Source organism: Glycine max, chromosome 9 (genome assembly GCF_000004515.6).
Source record: "Glycine max cultivar Williams 82 chromosome 9, Glycine_max_v4.0, whole genome shotgun sequence".
NCBI classification, from domain to species: Eukaryota; Viridiplantae; Streptophyta; class Magnoliopsida; order Fabales; family Fabaceae; genus Glycine; species Glycine max.
Window position 1 is genome coordinate 242306 of NC_038245.2, and position 13002 is coordinate 255307.

Genomic DNA, 13002 nt, shown 5'->3' on the forward strand with positions numbered 1-13002 from the left:
GATAGTTTTATTTATAAAGTCAATAAAATACAAGTATATAAAAAGAACATATAATTTAAACAAACCTGCGGAACTCATGGCGCCCTAATTGAAGCCCCAGGCGGCGGATTTGTAAAAGTGGTGATGGGTTCATTTGTCCGCATAGCTCGAAACCTTTTATGGTCTTCCTTTTGTTCGCAGTCATTGTCGAAGAATGTCAGCCAACAATTATTTACGTCTTCGGCGTCTGTGTTCAAAAGTTACAAGTTCAGGTATGGGAGAACGCCGGTTAGGAAGCATCGTGAGGCCAACGCCACGCATACTACAGCGGTCGAGCTTGCATTCAATTCTGTAGTCAAAATTTTCACTGTTTCCTGCAGTCCCAACTACTTACTTCCTTGGCAGAACAAGTCCCAGCGGGAAACAATGGGTTCTGGTCAGTTTATTTTACTTCCACTGTTTTCTCTTATTCCTCATTGTGGTTTCTAACACATATTAACTTTATTTCTTCCGCAAACGTTTGGAAATAAAATCAATAAATATGCATATAGTTGAGTGTGTTAGGGATGTGGGTGCCAACATAGCTGGGATGTAACTCCCTTTTAACGACTCCTCCTAGTCTTTTCAAAAAAAAAAAAACTGTTTCTTCCGCAAGCTATTGACTATTTATAAGCGCAGGAAGAAATAGCTGTTGGAGGGAACTTCTGTTTCTTTAAGGGAGACTAAAATTTGAATGTTGAAGTTCATTAAATGTTGGAAAATATTGAGCGGTAATCTATTTTGTATTGAGCTTTTTGTTCTCTGACCATGTAACAGCGAAAGTTTCCAATCCTATGACTGATGCACTACTGACTTTTTCTAAACACGCATCTTGTCTGCTTCTTCTTTTGTGTCAGTTATGTTAAAATCAATCCTGTTCTTTAATCAGAAATATTCATATATTATTGATATGCTTGCATGTTTTTAATTATCTCAATTTGGTTCTGTACCAATTTGATGCATATGACTGGACTATACTAAGTTGAAATAAAAAGTGTAACAAAAAAATTGATAAAATTAGACTAAATGGCTAAACTGAGAAAATGCATATATTTTAAGGAATGGTATTTTTCTATAAATTTGTTGAAGCGTGTATGCCCTTGGCCATGCTGTCCTAGTTGGTTACTTTTATGCCTTTTCCTTTCTCTAAAAAATCTTTATGACGGTGATGCAGGGTTTGTAATTCTCGGTAGAAAGATTCTTACAAATGCTCATGTGGTAGCTGATCATTCTTTTGTACTTGTAAGGAAGCATGGTTGTCCCACCAAATATAGAGCAGAAGTCAAAGCTGTTGGTCATGAATGTGACTTAGCTATATTGGTTATTGAGAACAAAGAGTTTTGGGATGGTATGAATCCCTTGGAACTTGGAGATGTCCCATTTCTACAAGAAGCTGTTGCTGTTGTGGGATATCCTCAAGGTAGCAATAGAGTATGGATTAATTTGTGTTACATATTTTGTGTTGTATTCCTTTTTTTTTTTGGATAAAAGAATTGTATATTACTAGGAATAAAAAAAAGAATCTACAACAAAAGAAAGACAAGATATCCTCATGAATAATAGTAATAAATTCAGATATAAATATAATAATAAAAGCAAGCCAAAGTGGCTGAGAAATGCACAAAATCTGTCCAATTTCTTTGGATATCAGTAATTGAATTCCCTGGAAACAACCTGAGCATAGCACCGAAAAGAAGCTAGAAACACAATCCCATTTCCTATCCCATAACACATGACAAACAGAAACTGATGCAGCTCTCTAACAGTCTAACCAAATACATGAGTTTTATGCCAACAAATCTAACATTACTATGGTTCCTATTTAGTACAATTGTCCCAGGTTCCGAACAAAGACTTCACCTAAGAGGTGGTTTTATGCCAGTTTGTCTAGAAGAAATCCCTAATGATTAGGGAGATGCATAAACTGAAAAAAGATTCACAAGAAAACTCACCAAAAGATAAAAAGAATCAAAGTTCAAAGTCTTATGTTTGATTTGGATCAAAGAGATGGATAGGATTGAGTGAAAGAGTTAGCAACTCTAATTCACTATTTTTTTTCATCATTCAGGTTTCTAATTTGAAAATCTCAAGAAATATTTGTTGAACTAAAATAGAAAAATATTTCATTGAGAATTATTCAAAAGAGCCAATAGAAACGAGGTAAAGCCTCTAAGGAAGAATATCCCTCACTGAAATGCCCCCCCCCCCCCCCCCCAAATACTTTATGTGTGATAATTAATGGTCTAAAAGAAGGTTTTCCTTGAGAAATAAACTTCCAGGGACTTGGATGAGTTGCAATGATTGTGTGGTTAAAGAGAAACTAAAGGGTTCTTTGCACATAATGTTTTCCAATTTTCCTCTTGTTTGCTTCACTTTTTTTTCCTTTTTATGAGGGGGGAGGTTCTTTGAGGATTTCTTACCCTCATTTGTACTTCTTTCTCTTGAAAAACTCTCCCCTCCCAAAAAGAAAAATAAAAAGCTTTCAGGCATGTTACGCTACTGCAAAGTTATATGAGGCATACATTCCATGGGAATCTGCAAACACCTGCGGCAGAGGTGACGACACATTTGAATTAACGTAGTTGTTTGTTTGCAGGTGGTGACAACATTTCAGTTACTAAAGGAGTTGTTTCCAGGGTTGAACCCACACAGTATGTTCATGGTGCATCACAGCTGATGGCAATACAGATTGATGCAGCCATAAATCCAGGGAACAGTGGTGGCCCTGCAATTATGGGCAGCAAGGTTGCTGGAGTAGCATTCCAAAATCTTTCAGGTGCCGAGAATATAGGGTAAGTCTGACTCTCTTTGCCTTTATTATTCTTGAGTTCAAAGCTCTTATTAAAGTCTCAATATTCCAGTAGTTTTTATTTCACATATACTAGTATAATTCACGAAAAGAAACAACATACAAACTAAACCATGAAACAAACTAGCATTCATTAAAAAATTTATGTGGCTAAAAAGTTCATAAATAAATTCTTGCTGATGAAAAAAATTCATATGAATATTCAGTTATTCTCATGAATGATCACACATGTACCAAATGAGTGGGAAAAAACCATGCAAATGGATGGGGAAAAATAAGGCAGATGGTCAAGAAAGAAACTAAGCAAATACATGCCATACCATGCTGCCATGGTGAATGTCATTGACAACACTGCAAACTATCATGATCAAGTTACTAGATTAAGTGTACAACCATGCAAACTATTATGAAGCATTATATATTCTGTTTTTCTGATCAAACATAAATTTTGCATACTAGATTACTTCCTTTCATATTGGATGTTGCAGTTACATTATACCTGTACCTGTAATAGAGCATTTTATATCTGGTGTAGAAGAAAATGGAAAATATATTGGATTTTGCTCTCTGGGTTTGTCATGCCAGACTACTGAAAATGTGCACCTCAGAAACCATTTTAGCATGCTACCTGACATGACTGGGGTGCTTGTAAGCAAAATTAATCCACTTTCAGATGCATACAAGGTTTTGAAGAAAGATGATATTATACTTTCATTTGATGGTGTGCCTATAGCAAATGATGGGACAGGTGTGTTTTTTCTTAAAATATCTCAGGTGTGCCTATAGCAAATGTGATCCCCTTTCTTGTGATATTTTCTAACGCTTTCATGAATTGTTTTTTGTTCAATGATTTTCCATTAAGTTCATTGGCATAATATGGCATGTATACTGCAGTTCCTTTTCGAAACAGAGAACGGATAACATTTGATCACTTGGTGTCTATGAAGAAAACTAATGAAAAAGCATTAGTCAGAATTCTGCGGGATGGCCAAGAGCAGGAGCTTAGTATCATTCTCCAACCTGTAAGTTATTATGTATTTCTTCTGTTTAATAAATGAATGATTGCCCTCCACTTGCTATAGGACAGCATTGTGCATATGCTTTCACTATAGAGCAAAAACAAGTTGAAATGATTTCTGTCCTTCGTGTTTGACTCTGTAAATTTTAATTTAATGGAGTAAGTGCTAAAGAGATGGCATTCGATGTCTGATATTGACAGTATTAAAAGTCTCCTCAAAATTGTGTTCATGTTTTTTTACTGCTTAAAACTTGTATAACCTTGAATTTAAGTTTCAAGCTATAGTTCTTTAGTCTCTGTAATTTTACTGTTTTGTCATACTTATAATGGATTAAGATCCCCTGCATTTTTTCTTTTAAACATAAGGGGATGGCACCCTTAATTGAGTTTAAATGTTTTATAATGTATGAAGAAAGGAGAGATTTATTTGAACGGGGAGATTGTTAACTGTACAATGCTGCAGTCCTCCCCCCCCCCCCCCCCCTCTCCCTCAAAGTGCAGGTGGATCCATTTCCAACTAATTATAATTGTGTTACGAATTGGTTTTAAACAATAGTTTTGTTAAATATATTGCTATCAACATTTCAGATCCAACCCTTAGTTCCAGTTCATCAGTTCGATAAACTTCCAAGTTATTACATTTTTGCTGGTCTGGTATTCATTCCACTCACTCAGCCATACCTTCATGAGTATGGGGAGGACTGGTATAATACTTCACCTCGTCGTTTGTGTGAACGGGCACTGCGGGAATTGCCAAAGAAAGCAAATCAACAACTTGTTATCCTATCTCAGGTGAAAGTCTTTTTAATTCTAGTGCAGATCTTATATAGTTGATGTTTTTGCTATTCGTACCTCTGTTAGTTATGTGCTTGCCCAATACCAGACTTGCCACTGTTGACTGCCAAGATATGGCATAGGTTCCCCATGCATTGTGTCTTTCTGGATTGCTCAGGCTTTTTTGGGTTTCTTAATTTCTTGTTGGGACTAGGAGGATTATCATCTGCTCTTCTGTTTCATTCCTTGGCTTTTCAAATAATATTTCTTTTCTTAAGATTATAATAGTGTCTACCTTTGTAAAGCTCGTTGACATGATTAACCCCACGTGAAGTTTACTTCTTCTGTTTGACTAAAGAAGGATTGCCATATGATGCCTCTGCAATCTTGTTAAGTAGCAACATATTAGTTTGTGCCACTGTGAATGATATTTTTATTTGTAATACACTCAAATGGATTGCACAAAACTTGCATCTCCTGATGATTAGGTTTACCATGTCAAATTAATATCAAAATTCAACAAGAGTAGAAATAACTTGGACAAAGGAGAGAAGACGTAAGTGGAGAAAATAATTTGCCTAAGTTCTACGGGGACCCTACAGTGATCTGTCTCATTAAAAATAACTATTAAGTTACTATGTGGTAGAGATTCCTTATGAGTTGGTTTTAGCAAATGAATGCATGGTTCAGGAGTTGCTTCTTTAATAATATCTTGATCGTTTTAGGTCCTGATGGATGATATCAATGCTGGATATGAGCGTCTCGCAGAATTACAGGTGCCAACTTGTCTATGGTTAAGTTATCTATTCTTTTATTCTTTTAGTAAATCATGTTATGGCCACATTAACATCATAGTTTCTATTAACTAAACCCCTTAGAGAATTCTTACTATAGGATGCTTTAGAAATTATTCAACATAGAGCTATCCTTTAAAAACAAAATGTCTTAGCAAAATCAGTTCTTGAGTGACAGATTTTGATTTTAAGTAGATATTGAAAACTAACAGCTTATCATTTCAATGATCATCAGAATTATATATTTATATTTATAGGAAGTTTGGTTTTTCTAATGTGTACCGATGAACGCATGTTAAACATTTGAAACCCATGCTGCATTTTTACTTTTGCCATTTCTTCACTTTTCAATCTTCATTACTAGTTCTATACATATTTTGATCATTGTTACAAGTTAATGCTGTTCGCTTAAAATGGATGATCTTTTAATCCCTATTTGCTTTAATATTTAAATTCTAAAACCCAGGTTTTGAAGGTCAATGAAACGGAAATTGACAACCTAGAACACTTACGCCAACTTGTTGAAAGCTGTAACACAGAATTCTTGCGGCTTGATTTGGAGGATGATCGAGTTATTGTCTTGAACTATGGAACGGCAAAAATTGCGACTTCTAGAATTTTGAAGCGTCACAGAATACCTTCATCAATGTCCGTTGATCTTCTTGATACAGAATAATTATAATTTAGACTGACTGGCTCATGTTGAGATTGTAATGGCTTTTTTACCTGGTATTACTTAGCATATTTGGCAATTGGTGCCTAGTCAATTTGATTCTCGTAAAACTGAAAATTTTACTTTTAGATTTTTCATATAATTATTCCTAGTTTCTTTTAGATTTTATTCATAATTTTTTAAAACTTAATATATATTGTTTTATATTTCTATTATTCTATTCTTATATTGTCTTCCCAATAAATTACATGGTCTATCTCTTCAAGAATTTTTTTCGTCTATCTAATAATACATACATTATTTTTTCCCGCAAAACACATTCTTCAAGAGGAACGATACACTTTCATTGTAACTAAACTTCTGATTAAGGATTAATATATTCAATTTATGGTTGTGTGTTATTTGGATGAATTTAGTATGTTTACTTTAATTTATACTGAGAGTTTCCTATCATTTTTTTTTTTGAAATCTAATGAGTAATAACTCAATAACCTTATTCATTAGATGTCAAGAAAATGAATGATGAGGATCAAGAATAACTCTAAAAGAGTTACACTTTGTATAAGTTGATCTCTCCCTTTACTTATAATTAATATACATAATTCATTTTGAAATGTGCATAAAAAACCAATGCCAACTATGTACATATTGATAATTGTAATTTCTCTATATGCCTTTATTTCCTCTTAACCATTTTGACATTTCAATAATCTACTAGTTGTGAGACATATTTAGCCATTAGTGTCCCTGCTAATATGTTTAATCATTAGTGTTACTAATGACAAATTGATAATATATAATCACTATTTTATTTTTAACTACTTATAAAATAAAATTAATCATATTAACACACGTTATTAACTACTTGTGACAAGTAGACATTAAGTGATGAATCTCTAGTGGTAAAAATATCATTACTCAAAACACAAACCTTTGAATTTATTGAACAAAAATGTTAGCAACATACTATTATTGTTTGAAATTTATTGAAAATCATTCACATTGCTTATTTTAATGAATCTTTCTCATGAATTTAATTTTGTAGTTTTCACCAACTGTAAAAAAGAGTGTTAGAGAATGTTTTGTTGACACTCCTTTGTTGAAACAAAATTGCAACCAATTCAAATATTCATTGCCATCATTGAATATGCGTCAATGTAAGATATAAACATAATAATATTTCTAAAATAGGTCCAATCATATTGAGAAAATAGTAGAAAGAAATGAACATGGTAGTTGGCCTAGACTACATAGAGACATAAAGCTAGATTACTCTTATACTTGGTAAAAGGAGAAAGAAAATTTGTCTCCTTTTTAAAGTAGATTTTGAAAAGGTCTATGATTCGATTTCTTAGAAATTCCTCTTATACATGTTCCATAGGTTGGGTTTCCATGATACAAGATCAAGTGTATGAAAAAATGTATTGAATCTTCTTGGGCTTCGGTGTTGGTAAATGAAAGCCAACACAAGAGTTCAAATGTCATAAGGGACTTCCACAAAGAGATCCTTTGGCTTCATTTCCTTTTTTGGTGACGGTAGAAGGGTTGAATGGCTTGATGAGACAAGCAAAAGGGAAGAATTTGTTTAATGGGTATTTAATGGAAAGATAGGAGTGTGAAGTGTGTCTCTTACAATACGTTGATGACATTATCTTTGTTGGGGAGACGAATATGAGAAATATTCTCACCATCAAAGTTATCTTTAGATTGTTTGAATTAATTTTCGGATTAAGGATGAACTTTCATAAGAATAGCTTTGGGAGTATTAGGTGAAGTGATCAAAACAAAAAGGGGGTTGAATTGTGACTTTTAGTCAAAATTACCTTGGTGTTAAAAAGTTTTGGCATAGAGGTTCAAGCACCTAGACGTCTAAGTTTTTTAAGTCATTAGTCACAACATTCATTATTATATGTCTGATGTGATAATGTGAATCTAATGTCAGTGTACATTTACACATGTTCAACGGTTTATTACTTAAATAAAAGCATTTCTAAGAATGTTATTAACAACACTAATGATGAGAATGGCGAAGAGGGAGAATATTTGTAAAAGTATTTTGGTTTTAGTTTTAAAAAGAAAGAAGATTTAAGAAAATGAAAAGCCAAAGTCGGAAATTATCTTAGACGATGGTTACTACCAATAGTTAATGGGAAAAAGAAAATAAGCAATACACTATTAAGTAATACTATTCTATCTCATATCCTTCTCTAAATTTTTGTCGGATAATTATTTCACTTATTTGGTGTAAGGGGTTATAAAAAAATGTTCACTATTTAGGTATGACAAATACAATTTTTGTAAATAGATGGTAAAACATATATATTTGAACCTTTTTAATTTGAAAATATAAAAATACAAAATTGATTCTTTATAATTTAAAAATTAATTTATTAATAAAAAAATAGACATAAAAACATTTGTCAATACTACACGTGCTTTTATTAATTGGTCCAATTGATTTTTTCTTAAGGCAAAATATTAATCATTTATATTTCAGCATATGTGCAAATATTACAATGATATTTTAACATGTTACTTAAGGGAAATAAATGTTACTCTTAACCATTATATTGAGCTGTTGCGACCCCCAGCCCCGGCCGGAGTGTAAATGTGGTGATGGGTTCATTTGTCCGCATAGCTCCAAACCTTTTCTTGTCTTCCTTTTATTCGCATCTGTTGAAACACTGTCGTTTCGCTCCAGCGGCCACTAAAACCATATACAGCAAGCTCCACTGCCTGGTATTGAATTTAAGGTTCAGGCTGTTATTAAAGAATAAAATACTTAAGTGAACCTTTCAAATTAAACCTAAAGAAAATGGAAGATAAAAAATAATTAAACCCAATAATTGTAAATACTCGTTTAAAAAGTAATTCAAGCAATATTTATAACTACGAATTTAATGATACTACTTTCCTGTTTTTAATCATACTAGTTTTTTAATACAATATTTGAATTTTTTTACTTACCGTAACACAAACATTATAAAAAATTAAACTGCAAACTTAAAAACATATATTACTTACCCTCAACAATAACAAATAACACACTATTCACATCCTTTATGCGTTATTCACATTCTTAGTATATTGACTCGTGAGTGAATGGGTAACACAGACATTTACTTGTCTTTGTTGTGAGCATATAAAAAATACTTACAAATATTATTGAAAAACTTTGATTGATTAAATTGTCAAAATTATAGTATGATTTTTTTATTGGTAAGAATTAAAAATAATATCAAATAATTTATAACAATCATCTACTTTGTTCAACTAATTGAAATCATCTACTTTATTTAGCTAATTGAATTAAATCTCTTTAATAATTATATCAGGATTACATATTTTGAGAAAAAGTTAATTTAGAAACTTAGATTTTCATTAGTTATTTTTTAGAATAAAAGATTTTCATTGCGTTAAATTAGGTTAAAGAAATATAATATTACAATTGTAATTAAAAATGCTTATTAAAGTGTGAAAACAACTTAAATGCTTAATTAAAAAGCTATAGGTGGGTGACCTATGTTATGATTAGAAACTTTCATCCCATAAGTTAAGAGAAAATTTCTTCATTTTTTTGGTCAATACCAGTCTTACATATTTTGAGAAAAAGTTAATTTAGAAATTCAGATTTTCATTAGTTTTTTTTAGAATAAAAGATTTTTATTAGGTTAAAGAAATATAATATTGTGATTGTAATTAAAAAAAATGCTTATTAAAGTGTGAAAACAACTTACATACTTAATGAAAAAACTATAGGTGGGTGAATCATTTTATGGTAAACTTTCACCCCGTAAATTAAGAGAAAATTTATTCATTTTTTGGTCTTGACTACATATATCTTCCACTGCACGGGAAGAGAATTATGTTCGAGTTCGAGTCAAATGAATCACTGTAGGCCATAGAACTCTCCCTTCGAATATTTAACTTAGTTGTGAATTTTTTCCATTTGATTTCATTAAAAAATGTTTTTTTTTTGCATGTTTTAAATATAATTTACATGTCAACATATTTATATAAATAGATATCACTGTATAAAAAATTGGATTTACGTACATGAAGAAATTTTTGTATTGATTTACATAAGTAAGAAGATAATAAATAAGAAATGAATAATGATTTGCCTAAAAAAATTATATTGTTCATATAGAAATTAATATAAAAATACAGTCATATTAAAATTATTATTATATCAAGGAATTGAAAGAAAAAAATAACTAATTTTATTCTAATAATTTAGATGTTAATATGATTTCAAGTAAATTATTAACCCCATGAGTTAAATATAAATCTCATACTTGATTTCATAAAAAAAAAAAACATTCTCATAATCCATTTTCTCTAATGTGATTTAAGCTAGTTTGTTAATCCTATGATGTAAGTGTAATTTTTTACACTCTTGATTTTTTTTATCCCGTTTGTTATAAAATATTCATACTTTCCATGCTAGATAAAATAAAATATTGAATAAATTAAGTCATTAAGCCAAAAAGATAGGAAGGAAGAAAATATATTTATATTAAAATTAGTATGATAATAGATATTTATATTAAAATATTTGTTCTAAACTTATTATAACAATTTTTTTTAAAAATAGTTTACACTAATAAGTTATGTGTTAATGTGATTTAAGTAAAAATTTCATTTCTAATGAGTTGAATGTAAATTATAATATTTTCTTTTTTTTTAAAAGAAATCATCTCCATGTGTTATGTTTTAAATATATTTTCTATATTAAAAAATTTACATTTCAATATCAATGTATAAAAAAGCATTATCTAGGTGAAAGAAAATATTAAATAATTTAGTTAAATGAGAAAATAGTAAACTAGAAATGATTAAAAATAAAAATTTGCCTAAAAATTATTAGTTTCTATAATTACATAAAAAATATAAACAAAATAAGTTAATATTTTAGAAACGGAGAAGATGAACAAATTTTGTGAGACGACTTATATAAATTAAAATATATTCTTTTTTGAAAATAAATAAATTAAAATATATTTCACTGCAATGTAAATATAGACATTATTTTCTTACTATATTATAATTTAAAATAAATTATTCAAATTAATTGATTGAAGAACTACTTATTAGTTAAAACAATTTATATATATAATTAAAAATTCTAAATGTTTCAAGACCATATGTACCTTAAATTTGATAGGCCATAATTCATTTCCAATAAATGACATATAAATAAATTCTCAAAATTTTATCAAAAACAAGAAAAAAAAAATTGTTTGGGATTAGTAGTCGTAAAGATACATGTACATAATCGTGAATCTAATTATTGTCACAAAATGGAAACACGTTATTTAGTGATTAGAATTTGATGTTATAAAAAATTATTAAAATTTCACATATTTGGGGCAAAGCAAAAAAGCTTTAGAGCGGTGCTATTTTGCACGAAACACACGAATAGACACGTGCTAGCCTAACTTTTTTTAAGAACACAGGAAACACCGCCGCCGCCGCCGCTTTCTGCCGCAACCACCGTCGTTAGAAAATGGCGGCCAGCAAATGCAATTCAGCTACTCCTCTCATCCCCGTGCCCCCTAAATCTCTTGTATTAATTCTTCTTCTTCTTCTTCTTCTTCACTGTCATGAAATAAATCATTCATTATTACTGTTACTGTTTGTAGATTTTCTTACATGAATGGTGGCTTGTCAAGCAACGCAAGGGTTTAGCCGTTGGCGGGCTTGCTTCTGTCGAGTAAGTTTACTTGTTCTTTTTATTGGTTTGAATTTGTTCATTCATTCTGTAATTGCAATGCGCAGAATTGCAGATAGAGAAAGAGTGTTTTTGTCTAGCGTGATTGTAGGCAGAGAAGAGACCAATGTCCTCCACTCTGAAGATGGTATCACTATTCTTTTCCGTGGTTTCATTAACACCTCTCGTTCATCTCAAAATGGCGTCCCCTTTCAGGTTACAATCATTTTTCTATTCTCTTCCATTCTTTCATCAAAATGGTCGCCCAAATCCAATCTCTTTTAGCAGGTATGCCAACACTTCCTTGTTGGATTTCCGCATGATTGGAAAAAGTATTCAGCTTATAGTTTTGGAGATGCTTTTGGTGACTCAAGTGTTTGTTCAAAGAATATTTGCCATGGACTGGGAATTTCTTCTGGGAATCATTCCAAGCAATCTCAATCTACTGATAACATGGAATGTGAATGTAACAATACAGCGTCCCAGCTGCAGGTTGGTGAAAAAGGAATCTCAGATGTTGCAGTTGAAAGCCAAGCTGGAAACAAAAAAAGCTTCATGAGTATGTTTGATTCTAACAAATGTACAAGCACTTCTGGAAAAGGCACGGTTAAACCTCTAACTTCCAAAGAGAAAATGGACCGCAAGGAGAAGCAACAAATTAGACAAAAGATAGTATTAGATGCCAGCAATTCCTGTAATAGGATGGTAACTAGAAGCATTTCCAAAAGAAGTCACACAATGCCTAAAGAAGATGAAAAAGCTACAATAGCCACTGTTGTTTCTCCAGTGAGGAGGTCTCCCAGGCTTTATAGTCGTAGATAATGATCTGTCACACTGAACTAGTGGTAGATTGTCAAACTTTTGGTTGAAACAAGAAATATGTATTGTTAATGTAAAGGTGTTTGTGATAATTGCATTTCTATCATAGCTACATAACAGATTTATATTGATTGACATCTGTTAAGTTTATTCCATATGTATTGGGAAGGTGTGGTGCTTATTACTTATCAATACCAATGTTATACTGATTTAGAATAATTTATATTTTTGAACCTTGATACTATTTCACTTTAGAAAGAATAATTTGTATTTAAGAAAAGGTTTGGGCACTAGGGGCATTGGAAGAGCTTATTTAGGGTTTATGTTTGAGTTTGGGGTTTAGGGTTTAGAGTATCATATTTATGTACTTGCAGTATGTTAAAA

At 31.3% G+C, this 13002-nt stretch overlaps 2 protein-coding genes across 3 annotated transcripts; both read left to right on the plus strand.

Moving 5' to 3' along the window:
* The first annotated feature begins 30 nt into the window (after positions 1–30).
* Positions 31–6247, plus strand: LOC100802340 (protease Do-like 10, mitochondrial). Its single transcript, XM_003534416.5, has 8 exons — positions 31–415; positions 1193–1438; positions 2615–2810; positions 3316–3575; positions 3722–3849; positions 4434–4637; positions 5345–5395; positions 5880–6247. The coding sequence occupies exons 1-8, from the start codon at positions 124–126 to the stop codon at positions 6087–6089; spliced, it is 1587 nt and encodes a 528-aa protein (XP_003534464.1). The 5' UTR covers positions 31–123; the 3' UTR covers positions 6090–6247.
* Positions 6248–11439: 5192 nt separating this feature from the next.
* Positions 11440–12747, plus strand: LOC102668053 (uncharacterized). Of its 2 annotated transcripts, none has more exons than XM_006586688.4 (4): positions 11440–11655; positions 11732–11802; positions 11868–12015; positions 12085–12747. In XM_006586688.4, exons 1-4 carry the CDS (start codon positions 11596–11598, stop codon positions 12619–12621), a joined length of 816 nt encoding a protein of 271 aa, XP_006586751.1. In that variant the 5' UTR covers positions 11440–11595; the 3' UTR covers positions 12622–12747. The 2 variants fall into 2 exon arrangements, with proteins under 2 accessions (XP_006586751.1, XP_006586752.1); XM_006586689.4 differs by having other exon boundaries at positions 11458–11655; positions 12088–12747.
* The last annotated feature ends 255 nt before the right edge of the window (positions 12748–13002 follow it).

What these genes read in the sequence shown, in the direction of transcription:
- LOC100802340 (XM_003534416.5), top strand. Translation starts at nt 124, where the DNA reads ATGGGTTCATTTGTCCGCATAGCTCGAAACCTTTTATGGTCTTCCTTT. An exon ending in GCGGGAAACAATGGGTTCTG is followed by an intron (nt 416 to 1,192) that starts GTCAGTTTATTT and finishes ACGGTGATGCAG; the next exon opens with GGTTTGTAATTCTCGGTAGA. An exon ending in TGTTGTGGGATATCCTCAAG is followed by an intron (nt 1,439 to 2,614) that starts GTAGCAATAGAG and finishes GTTTGTTTGCAG; the next exon opens with GTGGTGACAACATTTCAGTT.
- LOC102668053 (XM_006586688.4), top strand. Translation starts at nt 11,596, where the DNA reads ATGGCGGCCAGCAAATGCAATTCAGCTACTCCTCTCATCCCCGTGCCC. An exon ending in CCGTGCCCCCTAAATCTCTT is followed by an intron (nt 11,656 to 11,731) that starts GTATTAATTCTT and finishes TACTGTTTGTAG; the next exon opens with ATTTTCTTACATGAATGGTG. An exon ending in AAAATGGCGTCCCCTTTCAG is followed by an intron (nt 12,016 to 12,084) that starts GTTACAATCATT and finishes AATCTCTTTTAG; the next exon opens with CAGGTATGCCAACACTTCCT.